Below are 14,914 nucleotides of genomic sequence, written 5' to 3'. Positions count from 1 at the left end.
GCCCAGGCTCAAGGGACGACGCCCAGACAGGTTGCCAAGAGTAGGAAGCAAGTCAGGGCCACAGTTTACAAGGCCTGTGATGGCGGGTGTCCATGTTGAACCCAGTGTGTTGGCCTGGAGCGCCTTAGAGAATGTCCACATGTGACCCCTGGTCCAGACTGGACCTAAACACCTACCATGTGGCTGAACCATGGTGAACGGACTGGGAGCCCACACAGGGAGAAGGAAGGGTAGGAGGTTAGCAGGAGAAGGATTTCAAGGGTGGGGGGACTAGAAACCTATTCAAGAGAAGAGGAGGTAAATTTCAAAGATAGGAAAGGAAGCCAGGACCAAGGGGGAGAGTAGGGAGATGACGTGTTCATTCCATGACCAGCTCAGCCCCTACGGACCGTCCTCCTCTTAGGCTTCCTGAGGGCCCTCCTGCTGTCTCCTGCAACCTTTGCCTGCTTCACAGTCTCCCCAGGATACTCCCTTCCCAATCCAGAGGCTCTGACTGTCTTTCTGACTCTCAGTTTCTCTGTAAACCAGCCAAGAATGAAGCAGCATCAGGGTTTGGGGAGAGTAGAATTGTCACATATTCCTCCCAGTTCCCTTCAAATGCCTATTCTGGGGTCCCAACACACTTGCCAGAAACGATCTGGAGGCACCTGGTCCTGGCTGTTCCAGGGCTCGCTCCAGCTCAGCTGGTCCGAAGCCTCTGAGTTTGGTTTTATCATCAAAGAGTCCATTACCCGCCTCCATCCTTTTGTGCAAAATTATATTTAGTTCTGCCAGAGAGATTTCTGGATTGCCATAAATTCTCCTTCCTATCAGAACAAGATAAGGAATTGAAAAGGGTCATGTAGAGGGCGGACATCAAAGAGGGCAAATAAAGTTGTCTGAAACCACCTCTGCCCTCTGAATTCCTCCACACCATGGTTCTGATCCTCCTCTCTACCAATATTTACAATATTACCAATATATTTAGGTGCTAGTGTTTTCTTACAGAACCCCACTTTAAAACAATTCAGTGTGGACCTGTGCCTATGCCAACTTCTTAACAATAAGACCATACTGGAAGCATGTTTGAATACAGAGGAGATAGAACTACAAGCCAAAGATAAACTTATGGTGAAGAACCATAAAATAAGTGGATAAAAGGGCATGGTTAGGCCACGCTGGAGGGCCTCCACCTCACGGCTTCTGTGGTTTCATTTTTAAGAAGGTCTCAAGGTTCTTGGCTTTCGGGGGGGAAAAAAAACGTGTATTTAAGGAATTGAAACAAAAAGTTTTGTGGGACTGAAAGGGAATTTTATGTAACCACAGTCTGGGGAAGGACTGACCTGCAGGGAGCCTTACAGACCCGTCCAGGAGGCCAAGGTCATGGGAGGAGGCCTTTGTGCAAGGTCAGGGTCTACTCTGGCATTTGGTTCAGAAACCTCTTTTTCACTGGGAGTAAACTAGGTGACTATGGAGAGACAAAGATCAAAATCCCAGAATACAGGGGAATGAGACTAATAATTCAATTCCCAAAAGCAACTTGGGGGCTAGTTCACATGGGATGAGACCCAGGGGGCAATTGCGACTGAAGTAAGTTGTGGCTTAAAGGGAGTATGTGCCCTGGAGCTCTACCCACTGAGCTGCTCAAGAAGCAGCAGGGTCAGGAAACAGAAGGGAGAGGATGAGGGCAGGAGGAAGGACAGCCCTGGAGAGTACCTAGGCCAGTCCTGCAAATAGGCGGCCTGAGAGCTGAGGCTGACCCCCGCCCTGCAGCCCTCTCATGGTAGACACAGACACGGCCTCAGAATCCTTCTCAACCTGGTGCACCAGGAAACCCCCAGAAATCAATCAAGAAGTAAGGTGAATCCACTTCACCACCTCCCATCCAACCCAGCTCCTCATGAGACAGATGGGCAGGAAAATACAGTTCAGAGAAATTAAGTAATATGTTCTTCAGCCTGGCCTGGGCCTAGGTCCTGCCCTCCTGCCTCGGGAGGAGGAAGTAGAGAAAAAGGAAGAAAGGAGTCAGTAGGTCTCCATCAACTACCACCTCTCCCATCACTCTCCTGCTCAGGCCCCTGCCCACCCTCTGCACTCCCCCTGCCCTTACAGCCACCAGGTCACTCACTCCTTCCCTCTCATGGGCTCCTGGCCAGGCACTTGGTCCAAGGGCTGAGGGCTGAGTCTGAGAAGTGGCCATACTGCCGTCTTCTTTGAAGAAAGATAAGATTGCACCTCAGTATACCTTCTGCAACCTTCCCCTGCTACTTCTAAATACACCAAAATTCCTTTTTCCCCACCAATGTTTCCAGTCCCTTGCTTGCTTGGACCTTGTGTCAAGTACACTCAGCCCATCTGTAGAATTCCAGTGGGTTCCATTCTGTTTGGTCCAGCACTATTCACAGCTAACCAGACATCGTACAGAAGATCAAACACATTAGGGTGGTATTTATTTTTATCAATATATTCACGCGGTTTCACTAATAACTCATTTCAAATATGATTTATTCTAAAAGGTTCCTTTTACATTTAACAACTTATAGAATGTGTTCATTCCACTAATCAGTGTTTACTTGTTGCACAAAACCCTGGCTCTGGATGACAGAGATAATATCATAGCAATAGTGATAAAATATTAGTAGTGATAAAGTACATAAACTTCCCTTCTTTTTTCCCCATTTTGCATGTGAAGGAACTGAGGCTTGTGGGGAGTAGGCAGCTGGTCTAACTAAAGGCACTTGGGATGTAAGCCACTGAAGCTGGATAAGAACCGAGGTCCTCGGACCCCTAGACACTTCCTTCCAGAGGAAGGGCAGAAGTCCAGGAGGCCTTGTACTGTTTTTGATCCCCTAGGCCTGGCTCCCAGTGCCCATCTTATGCCCCACCTTGGCTTAGTGCCTGGCCTTGCTAATTTAGCATTCTTGCTTCCTGCTGTATCCCCAAGTGGTCAGAAAAGTGCCTAGTACATCGTACTCATTTATAAGTAATTGTTGAATGAAGAACTTGCCTTCAGGGACTCTCCAGAAAGAGAGAAAAGGAGGAGTTAGTCACTGTGGTTTAGACAACTTATAAATTTCCATAGACATGCCTTCTCTTCCATCATTACCAGGCACTGCCTGAAAGGCTGGGGTATGAGGGACCTACGGAGGCTGACGGGAGGGAAGTTGGACAGGCAGTGCTGTAGAGGGGATGGACTTGGTAAGTTGGTTGACAGGGACTCAGAGGGGCCCATATAAGACCTAGGAGAAATAGCAGCCCCCAGTGAGAAAGAGGCAGAAGGCATTGGGTAAAAGGATCACAATCTAACACAGTGGGTCTCAGCCAGGGACAATTTTGTAACCAGGGGACACATGGCAATATATGGAGACATTTCCGGTTGTCATACTGGGCAGGAACTGCTACTGCCTTCCAGGGGCTAGAGGCCAGGGATGGTCCTGCATATCCAACAGTGCAGAGGATGGCCCCACACAAAGGTTGATCCAACCCCAAATGTTAGTAGTGCTGAGCTTGAGAAACCCTGGAACATCACCAAGAGCTCAGGTGACCAAATAATTCATCCTTCAAACTGGGGCATGTTGAGAGTGAAATGGGCATTATTAATAAATACTCTGGGACAATGGTCATAACCTGGGCAGACTGCCATGTATCACCACCTTGCCAAGAATCCTTGACAAGGGAGCCTGATCTGGGCCTGCAGGTCATAAGAAGGAGCAATGGGTGGGGGGACAAGTGGCTGTTGGCACAGGGTGCGGATGGAAAGAAACTCATCAGCTCATGTGGGATCTCCAATAATGGGAAAGTTTGACTTCCTGATATAGAGGACGGGTGAAACCAGGGAAATGGGGACATCACAGAGCTGTCTCAGTGTCACCAGGGCAAGAGCATTACCCACAAATATAGATTAACAAAGCAATGGGCGACTGTTTTGCTGAAAATGTTTTTTCCAGGAATGGAATTGACCGATGTGGGGTTTGTGGTCATGTGTAAATACACATGTCAGCCCACATCTCCTTTCTAGGTTGGGGATAGCCAATAGGTCCCTCGTAACGCTGATAGGTTGTATCCACCTGTCAGGCCAGGAGGAAGAGGAGGACCCCCTCTCTGGCTCAGTGGAAAAAAGGGTGCAGTGACTGATTAGCAATGTCTGCCATTGGTCCAAAAAAGGATAGTGTTGAGCCAGCAAGCCACACCTATGCCACCCTACACAGGGCCCTGTACTTGGTTCTGCTCAGAGCTGGGGCTGAAAGGGTGTGAGCTCTGAGTCCAGTGACCTGTAATGTATTTATTTAGGCCAGCTGTACCCACTGCTATGCTCGATGCTGTGGGGGATGATGAGGAACCAGAAAACATGGCCCCCAACCTCCCTCCAATGCCATGACATTTTATGGATGAATGAGACTCATGTAAACAAAAGCACTGGAGAACAGGGAACAGTGCAGGACTGCAGTAGCGGGTCTCCCTTCATAGTGGAGCCTCTGTGCTGCACAAGAGAGAGGAGGGAGGAAGTGGGTTTGGAGAATGGGCCTGGAAGAGGGTGAGTGTTGTAGGTGGGAAAGCTCACTCATCCTGCAGGAAGCAAGACAGTAGGTCCAGGGCTTCCTCTGGCCCCACTGATGACTCCTTGCTGTGTTTTTCCAGGGCGAGAGATGGTGGGGCCCACATTGCCTGGATACCCACCCCACATCCCCACCAGCGGACAGGGCAGCTATGCCTCTTCTGCCATCGCAGGCATGGTGGCAGGTAAGGGGACAATGGGCTGCACACGGGTTGGGGGGAGCCTTGTAAAGAGGAAATGTTGGCCAAAGGAGGAACAAGAGGATGTGTCCCATGCATAGACTTCCTGAAGGGCACTGAAGGATGGACCAAAGGGTGCATCTATCTTTTTTTCCCCCAAGATTTTATTTATTTATTTTTAGAGAGTGGGGGAGGGAGAAAAAGAGGGAGAGAAACATTGATGTGAGAGAGAAACATCAATTGGTTGCCCTGACAGGGGACTGAACCTGCAACCCAGGCACATTCCCTGACCAAGAATTGAACTGGTGACCTTTTGTTTTGTGGGATGACACTCAACCAAATGAGCCACGCTGATCAGGGCAAGCACATCTCTTTGTAAATGTCTGGAGTAGAGACTTCAGTGCAGTCCTGGCCCCTTAATCTCCCAGGCTCGGCTTCCTTCCTCCCAGGTGTTCCCACATCACCCATAGTAAAGAAAAGGGAGTGGCTGAGGCAGACTGGTGCTCAAATCGGAGCTCAACTGCTTCTCCAACCATTCAGGGATTCCAGGTGGATGGTTCTTGGGGCTGCAAAATACTGGCAGCTAAACAAACCCAGCCTTTAAGTAACCCATGGTCTCCCAGTCATTCAACTGGTGAATCTCAGTTTACTTTTCTGTAACATTTAAATATGAATGGTATAGGTGATGATGATGATGGTTGAAATATAGCCCCTTCACATCCCACATTCACTCAACCCTGAATGGGAGGGACCTGCGTTCTAGATACTGCAAAGGTACTGCAGAGTGTGAGATGAGCTGGGAACCTTTCTCCATCATCATCGGACTGTCATGGAATCCTGCCTGCCAGTCATTTAGGTTTCTTTGTCTACCATTGTGGTCATCACCCAATAGTGACTCAGGATGTCCAAGTCTGGACAAGAGAGGAGGACAAGGAGAGTATCTTTGGGCAAGTGCATCTCTTAGAGATCATATAGGAAGGATGGAAAGGATAAGATCAAACCATTTCCATTGCCCAGGGGCTTGAGGACCTGCAGCTTTTGGAAGGCGCTGAATCTGGGCCTCTGTGACTCTCATGCCAGCCCTGGGCCAGGTGCCCTGGTCTGACCACAGAGACAGCGCCTTCACCCAGGCCTGCTTCCCTGCCCCCTGGCAGGGGCTGTCTTTGCCGGCCACCCATTCTGGTGCCCTGTGTGAGGCAGGGGACTGGGCTCTCCTGGGCAGAGGGAAGGAGGGAGAATCGAGGGAGGGAAGGAGGCTCTATGCTCCCTGGGAACCTGCTGAGCTGGCACTTGTTGCTGCCTGGTTACCGTGGCGATGTGCTTAATGCAGCGTTGAAAATACAGAATACTGACTCCTCTCTCCCTCCTGGCCCCGGACTCCCTCCCTCCCTCCCTTCCTCTTCTGGAGCGTGAAATGAGATTGGTCAAGATAAAAAAGGAAAAGATTCGGTTATTTTTTTAAGAGTGTGGATAATGGGGCCTCTCAATCAAAATCCCAGGCTCCAGTCGGCTCCCCCATCCCCCTTCCAACCTCTCCACCTTCCCCTGCCGCCTGCTTAGAGGGGAGGAAGAAACATAAAGCCCAGGGCTTTTCTCTTAATTATGAATCATCCCCAGGGGCAGGCCCAGGGCAAAGGGTTTCTGGGGCCCAGAATCTGACCTGTGAGGTAGCTGGAAGGCTTGAGCCTCTCATCAAAGGCTCCCAGGTTGTTTCCGAAAGACCTCATTTTGCGTGGGTGTTGTGGACAAAAAAAAAAAAAAAAAGGAAAAGAAAAAGAAAGAAAAAAGAAATAGCACAACCACAGCATCCACTGCAAGTGGATTGCCAAAGGGAGGGGCCTTGCTTTGTGTGGTGGACTGGATCCCAAATAAATTAACATGTTAATCTGGTTTTCAGAAAACAGTGCTATTTCATTGTTTCACCTGGTTCCTCGAAACTTCATGGTGCAAATAAATTCTTAAGGAATTTTTTGTAGAAGATTATTTGTCCATTTCTTATCAGTGACTACAGTCTCCCAGTCACAGTGAGGATTCCTTCGAGTAAAATCAATAAACCTTCATTAAGCACCTACTATGTGCTATGTACATAATAAATGCTCCAAACAAGGCATGTTAATGACAGTCTTCAATCAGTTGTGGGAGGGAGGAAGAAATCATTTTTTCCACACTTCTGTGTGCCTGGCCATTCATAGATAGCACTATTTCTCATTTATCCTTACCATAAGCCTGGTAAGCTGGTATTATCCTAGTTTATAAGGATAAGGAAACATGCTTAGAAAAGCAAAGTGGTGTGCTCAGGGTTATAACCATACTAAGTGACTGAGTTGTTCAAAAGCAGGTACTTTGATTTCAAACTTAGGACTCCGTCAACCCCACAACACTGCCTCCCACCATGCCGGAAATAGTGACGCACCAGCCATAGGAGAGTAACACAAGAACCGGACAGGACACAGATTTCTCTTGTTTTTCCTTCTAATTGTTGTTGTTGTCCCTGACCCCTTAGCATAGTTAATGATGCTCACACCAACTCTGGAGGTGAACCAACAGCTTCAGAGATGGTTTGATCCATCCATCCATCCATCCATCTTTTCTTCCATCCATCTTTACGCAAATTTTTTTCATATATACAGACATTTTCTCATCCATTCTTTCATACTTCTATCAATCCACCCATCCATCCATCCAACCAACCCTCCATCCATCCACTCATCTATCGTTCCATCTATTCATCCATTTATGTATCCTTTCATCCATCTATCCATCCATCCATTCTTTCATTCTTTTATCCATTCTTCCATCCATCCATCCATTTATCTATCCATCCATTCTTTCATACATCCATCCTTTCATATCTATCCATCTTTTCATTATCTATCCTTTCATAATCCAATTTTTCAACCATCCATCCATCCACTACTTTTTCACTTAGCAAATACTGGTTGAGGATCTGTGGCATAGGATGTTGAGGATATAGCAGTGAACAAGACAAATCTCCCCACTTATGGAGTTTACAATCTAATAGTGGAGAAAAAAGTACAGTAAACAAGTCAATGAATGAATAGACAAGATCATTTTAGATAGCAGCAAGTGCTGTAAAGAGAACAAAATGAGATGATGTGATACAAAGCCACAGAGAGAAGACATAGTATTTTAGATTGGGTGACCAGGGAGGCCTCTCTGAGAAGGTATTCAAAGTGATCAGCCAAGTGACAAGCTGGAGCAGACCATCCCCCACCCCAAAGGACCAGTGAAAAGGCCCCAAAGCAGGAACTAGTTTAGTGTGGCTACATACAGAAAGAGGGTGTGAGTGATCAGGGAAAGGACTAGACGATGAGGAGATGTTCGCAGTGGCTTCACCAAATTTTAAGAGTACTTAGGCTCCTTTGAAAACTGGTTGTAAGCAGTCGATAAAGACAGCACAGAGACCAGTTAGGGGAAGGGCAATTTTAGCAGTTCATGTAGTGGCTTTGGGCTAAGGAGACAGCAGTGAAAGAGGAGAATAGAGACACTGAGGACCTATGGTGGTGGTAGAGCCAACAACACATGCTGGTAAATTGGTTGTAGGGGTTCAAATATTGAGGAAACAAGGATGACCCCTAGGTTTGAGGCTTGGGAAACTGCATGGATGGTGGTGGCAAGTACTCATGGGGGAGACCAGGAAAGGAAGAGATAGAGTGTGTGGCAGATAGAAATCAAGTGTTCTGTTGGGCCAGATTAGGACTGAGACACCTCCTAGTTACCCAGTTTAGTAAGTCAATAGGCACAACATATGTCTGAAGTCAGCAAACCATCCGATGAGGACCTACATTTCAGCCATTGTTCAGAGCTGTTGTTTAATGCCAAAGATTTGACAGGATCATGGGAAAGAGAATGTGGTGGAAATTTAGGGAGGGCTCACACATTAAGCCCCGGGGCTCTTCAACATTTAGAGTTCTTGCAGAGAAGAAACCGAAAGTAATGTGGAGAGGCCAGTAGGTGAGGAGGGACTGGTGGATGAGTCAAAGTCGGCTAGAGTTTAAGGGGTGGTGGACACAGAGTGACTGCTGGAATGACCGCATAGAGGCTGGGGGAGATTAGGGGTCACCTGACTGGAGGGGAGTGCAGAGGTGAAGTCAGAGACCGTGGAGCAGAGAGAGGGGCTCGGATCTGAAGAGGGATGTGGGCTACGAAGAGGATTTTTAAAAGAGAAGATAACAGAGCATGTTTGCTGGCTAAAGGAAGTGATGAATTAGAAAGCAAGAACCAATGAAACAGAAAGGAGAAGCGATCCATTGTAGGGGCCAAGGCCTTGCAGCAGTGAATGGGGTGGGATGCAGAGCAAAGAGATGGCTGGACTTTTGTGGGTGCAGGGCCATGGACAGGTCTGGTGGCAGGAGGACGCTACATCACCTCCTGAGTCCCACCCCTACTGTAGCTCCCTTGTAACCGAAGCAGATAGGGGCTCAGCAGACGTAAGTTCAGGGAGTGAATATGCGTGTGAGTGAATGGATGCATGAGTAAGTGATGAAACGTGAGGGCAAACACATTGCATTTTCCATCGCTCTTTCTTGTCCCTTAGAGCCAGCAGAGTTGGCACTGGGTGGGGTGGGGTAGAGGCACAGGGGCCCTTGCTGTGCAGCCAGCATTGAATTGGCTTCCTCCCTGGGTGCAGTGAAACCAGAGGGATCTGGGCTACACAAGCAGTAAACAGGGCAGGTCCTTGCATGGTAGGGTGCAAAACAGAGCTGGAGTAGGAGCTGCAAGCCGGCTCTAATGCAAGCTCTCATTGCACATGTGGCCTTGGGCGAAGGTCTTACCCTCTCTGGGTAGCAGTTTCTTCACCTGGAAAACGAATGGTTGGAGTTGGTTATTTCTTAATTTCTTTATTTCTCTTTTTCTTTGCTTTTTTCCTCCATCCCTCCCTCCCTTCATCTCCCACTTTGCGTGTATTTTTTGTGAGCCTGATTTGAACTGTACCTAGTCTCGCCCCTAAGGAACTTGCTGTGTTACTGCCCTCGGCCAGCCGACTGCCTCTGTTCCTCTCCCTGCCCCTCCTGGCTTCTGTCCCTCCTGTACAAGTGCCTCCTCCTTCTCCAGCAGGACAGCAGACCCACTGACACCAACCAGGGCTTTAGAGCTTTATTTTAGCATGTACTTAATTAATGGGGAAAGAATAAAAGCTAGCATTTCTTGAGTGTTTCTTACACACCAAAGATGGTGCTAAGCATTTAATATACATTATCTAACTCAATCCTCACAAAAATGCCAGGAGATAAGGACAACAATGTGCCCCATTTTACAGAGGAAGAAACCAAGTTTCAGAGTAGTTAAGAGACTACTGAGACTACTGTGAGACAAAGTGCCACAGCTAGGAAGTGTGTGGAGGGGCCGATTTGACCCAAGGCTTGGCAGTTTCAAGCCTCCCTTTCAGAGTCCAGGAGCCACTGAGGGACTCAGCTCCCAACAGCAATGAGTTTCAGAAACACTGTGGATGCTGACGGGATCTTGGGGTTGGCAGGAACCCGGCTTTGTCATGGGTGTTCTAACTGCAGAAAGGGATCGCTGCAAGTTCACAGCAGAGAGCCTGAGGTCAGGTTCTGCTCTGCCACTTACCGAGGTGTGATCTAAGAACCCGCTTCACGGTGTCCCCTCCAACCTCCTCTCCGTGAATGGACAGCGCTGATGAGTGCCTCATTGGAGGGTTTTGGGAATAAGGGGCATGGTGTGGGCGGAAATACCAATGGGTGTGTCCACTTGACTTTGTGGTTATTCAAGGGCATTCTTAAGTAATTTTTTTGGTAAATAATCCTTTTGTAAAGCCAAGAATCCACTCACAGAAAGAAGTGACCTGATTATTTTGAGTAGATGCATGCACTGAGTTTGCTTAAAGTGGCAGAATTGGGATGGGACAAGTCCCTCAGAGGTCCCAGGACAGAAACCCCAGGAGGCTGGTGCCTCCAGGGCCTCTCCTACCCTCTCCCTCCCTAATCTTCAGTGGTCCCTAACACACACACAAACACACAGACACACACGCGCGCACGCGCACACACACACGCCCCTCCCTAACACACACACCTGGGGAGGTTAAGCTGTTTCTGCATTCTGACTGATTCATCAGAGGAACACTCTTTGTCCCCTGACCCGATGGACCCCTCCTGGAGCTCCTCCACAGAAGGTCCCGGCAGTAGCGGAAGTGGTTCGAACTGGGGCTCTGAAGTCACAGCTCCCAAGCTCCACCAAACCCTCTGGCTGTAGGAGCACATGCAAATCCCTAGGCCTTAGTTCTTCAACTGGAAACTGGAAAATGAGTATAATTTACCTATTCATAACTTTATATGCCCATATAAAATGGGCATAAAATTATATGCCCATAATTTTAGCACACACTTAATTAATGGGGGAAAAATAAAAGATTTATAAGAATGTCCACAATGTCCACCTCCTGTGGTTTCTGCGAGGGACAAGATCATCAGAGCAGGGCCTCCAGTATCTAGTGGAAAAGACGCTGCTCAAAATGATGCTGACCGAGGGCCCCCCAAGGGAAGGGCCTTTTGAGCTCCCACTGTCCTGGCTCCACCTGTTCCCCGAGGGCTCACCCAGTGCCAGCCCTGCACACCCTCCTCCCCCACCCCAGCCCCACATCCGTGCTCCACCTCACGTCTCACCTGTGTGCCTCCAACAGGAAGTGAATACTCTGGCAATGCCTATGGCCACACCCCCTACTCCTCCTACAGCGAGGCCTGGCGCTTCCCCAACTCCAGCTTGCTGAGTAAGTCCCTTTGGGCCGCATAGGCCCTCAGCCATGCAGGGCGGGTGGGGTACAAGGCTGGGCCAAAGTCATCTCAAATCTGGGAGGCCTAGGTTAGATCAGGGCCTGGGGAGAAGGGTGTTCCTCATAATTCCAGCAGGAAGGCAAGGTGCCAGGTTGTGGCCAGCTGGTTTGGGGAAGAAAGCAGAAGGAAGACTTCTCTGCACCAATCTTTCTCCTACTGCTCCAGGCCATGCCTATGAGAGCCTTCTTTTGAGTAGAATCCAAGGCTTAGGCCTTGGAAGGGCTCAGGTGGATTAAGAAGCCCCAGGGTGGTTGTCCCGCCCTCAGGGGCTCCCAGTCCCGCAGCAGCAGACACTGGTGGGTGCCATGCAGAGAGCCTGCTGCCCCCTGCCTGGGAGCGTGCTGAGGCCACTGAGGGCTGTCCCGTTGCCCACATCATCCATCTAAGTGGCTCGCAAGTGCTCTTGTGGCAGCAGCAGAACCCTGCACAGAAGTCCTCTGTTCCACCACAGTCGTGGACGGTGGCTTGAGATGTGGACAGCCTTCAGAATCTGGGTCCCGAGAGTGACCTGCAGGCTGCTCTGCACCCCTCTCACCCTGAGGCCTGGGCTGCATAGAGAAACTTTTCAGGAAACCAAGCCCAGCAATGGGGAACTTGAGGAAGCCCACTCAGTCTCCCTGAGCGATGACTTCGAACCCATTCTGGGCCATCCATTCCCCAAGATGCCCCTCTCCTCCTGGCATTCCAGAAATGGCTGGGAGGGTGGCTGACCGGAGCTCTCTTTGTTTGCCAGATCACTTCAGCTCCTGGCCACCTTCTGTTCTGTTTAACCAGAAAGATGAAGGATGCTGAGATGGAGATAGGGGAGGCAGAGAGGGTCAGTCACCTCCCTGTAGAGCCTCCCCTGTGGCAGCACTCGGATGCACAGCCCCCGTTGACCAGTCAGGATTTTAATCCCTCTGGTTCGGGAGAGGAAGATTCTGTGACCTCACAGTTTAGGGCAAAGCAGGGGAGAGCTCTAGGAGCCCCCTGTGTGGGTGGTTCTCGGGGTTCCAGGCGTAACTGCTCTCTGTTGCCCTCTCTCTGAAATAAGGGCGTTGAAGGTCACAGTAATCATAGGGGGAGGGACAAGAAGCCACCTTCTCATTCTGGCCAGAAATTCAAAGGTGAGGTCAGAGAAGGAGGAAACAGGCTGAGAGGAGTTAATCTTTGATGATCAGATAGGCCAGGTGGATAAATGATTAACCTGTGCTGTCTTAAAGGTTAGCAGATGCCAGGGAGGCTGTGCTGCAATTTCCCCTTCTGACCAGTGGTGCTGTTATTATTTTTTTGACGTGTCCAGGTTCCCCATATTATTACAGTTCCACATCAAGGCCGAGCGCACCACCCACCACCGCCACGGCCTTTGACCACCTGTAGTCGCCATGGGGACAGTGGGAGCGACGGAGCAGCAGGAGTGTGGGGTCTGGGACAGGCCCCCGAGAGTCACAGAAAGGAATCTTTATTTATTACATGAAAATAGCCACAAGTCCAGCCTCTCAGGTCACACTCCCTGTGTGGTTGACTTAATGAACCATGAAAGACAGGACGACTTTGGAGAATGCCAGACTGTCCTCCAAGATTCCTCAGCGAGTGCAGGAGTCCCAGGGAGAGACCTCCCGTCCCGAAAGACACAAAACTGGAGAAATGTGGCGAGAACAGGGAGCAGCAGAGAGCTTGAGAGGGATGGCAGACGGGGCCCACAGCGGGCTTAGTGGCCCAGGGCGCCTCCGTGGCTCTACTGTCAACACGCTCTAGCAGTCCTGGGTTGTTAGCACTTCTGTCCAGCCCGTAAGCCACAGCCAGTGCAAAGGCTGTCCCCACAGGCACCCTGAGGGTCACTCCCACCGAGATGCTTCAGAGTGGAGGCTCCTGCCGTCCAGCCCCTCAACCCAGCCTGCTCGACTCCTACTGCAACTCCTTCTTGGCCACCGGCTGAGGGCTGGGTCCAGTCACCCGCAAGCTCCACCTGGAGGCCAAGGGGCATTCCCTCTGCCCGCTGCCGTGATGCGCCAATGCACCTGGCTTCTCCTCCTACAGCTCATCCCAGAGAGCAGCCTCTTACAGCTGGACACAGACTTTCCAAAGGCCCAGCTCAGAGCAGGCAGAGCTGCTGGGGACCCAGCCCAAGCCCCTCGCACCAGAGGAGGCCTGCTGCCACCCGAGCCAGCGATGCGGGTTCCCTCTGCACCTGCAGCTCCTGCCCCAAGGACTGACTGTAAATACTGTAAATGCAGCTCTGCGCAGGTCCAGCTTCCCTCTGTCCACCCAGACTATGGCCTCTCAGTGAATTGTCTCCCTGTCATGTTGGGCTTCTCTCCCCAGTGCTTCCTTCTTTTTTAACAACCACCACCATTGCCGCTCGACTCAATAAACCATTACTCCGTTTCAGGTTTTAGGGTTGACTGGGGAGGACACACTGGGACCAGGCTTTGTCCAGGGAACCTCAGGCCCAGCAGATAGTGACTTCACTCTGGGGCTAGGGGTGCAAAGGGCCATCTAATGCCCAGGAGAGTGACTTAGTATTCTCCCTCTGCCCTAACATATTTAACGCCGGGCACACCACCTATCCCACGCTTTGACTTTTACATCTCTGAGCAAGTGCAGGAGTAAAGGAAGCACACGGCACAGTCCCGGCCAGTTGTAGACTCCCCATAAGTGGTTGTTGTTGTTAACAAAAACCAGAGAGTTGGTGGGGAGGCTGGTGACCACACCGGGAGCAGCTATTCACAGAAGCAGCCCTGTGGCCCCGTGGCATGAAGGAGGGAAGTGAGAAGAAGTTTACTGGGCTGCTGTGCCAGGCACAGGGTAGTGGCCTCACATCAGTGAAGGTGGGATTAGCCCTATTTCACATGTGGAGAGACTGACACTCAGAAAAAAAATCCAAACGGGGAGGCAGTGGGTTCAGTCCCCTGTGGCCACTGGAGGGTCCTAGATACAGGGGAGCCATGGAGAGGCACCAGGTGGCAATACCAAGAAGTAAGGAGGGAGCCTGCAGGGACACCCCCTTTCCAATAAATGTTGGAAACCAAGGGGGCACATACTATGGTGGCTTTAAGAGCTCTGCCCACGACAGGGTGCTTGGCCCCAGGGGCTCTCTGCTGTCTACATGGACCTTCTCCATGGGAGGCTCTGGAACAAGCAGGGTTGTGTGATGCATTTGACAGCTGGGCAGACAGCAATTGAGGCTGAGTCAGACGGAAGAGGATTCCTTACCCCCGACACACCCAGCATCCAGGGACTCCGAGGCTGGGAGGGCAGAGCCCGAGGAGAGGCCGGGGATGCTCACCTGGAGGACACCGGCCCCTGTCTCTTCCCAGGGGAGCCGAGATGACATATGTCCTTCAATAACAGGGCTTCCCTCTGTCTGTGAGCCTGGTGGTGGGACCAAACCCTATATACCGGAGACC

At 50.4% G+C, this 14,914-nt stretch overlaps 1 protein-coding gene across 1 annotated transcript in view; it reads left to right on the top strand.

The window, feature by feature from the left end:
- Positions 1-12,884, top strand: part of PAX8 (paired box 8) — a 74,305-nt gene extending 61,421 nt beyond the window's left edge. The window contains exons 9-11 of the mRNA XM_054575579.1: positions 4,618-4,719; positions 11,375-11,461; positions 12,808-12,884. Of these exons, the coding sequence (XP_054431554.1) occupies positions 4,618-4,719; positions 11,375-11,461; positions 12,808-12,884 (266 nt within the window). The remainder of the gene's footprint in view (positions 1-4,617; positions 4,720-11,374; positions 11,462-12,807) is intronic.
- Positions 12,885-14,914: the final 2,030 nt, after the last annotated feature.

This window comes from Pteronotus mesoamericanus, unplaced genomic scaffold (genome assembly GCF_021234165.1).
Source record: "Pteronotus mesoamericanus isolate MK-2021 breed Mesoamerican mustached bat unplaced genomic scaffold, CSHL_Meso_final contig_311, whole genome shotgun sequence".
Classification (NCBI taxonomy): domain Eukaryota; kingdom Metazoa; phylum Chordata; class Mammalia; order Chiroptera; family Mormoopidae; genus Pteronotus; species Pteronotus mesoamericanus.
Note: the sequence above shows the minus strand (reverse complement) of the source record. Positions and strands in the feature narration are given on the sequence as shown.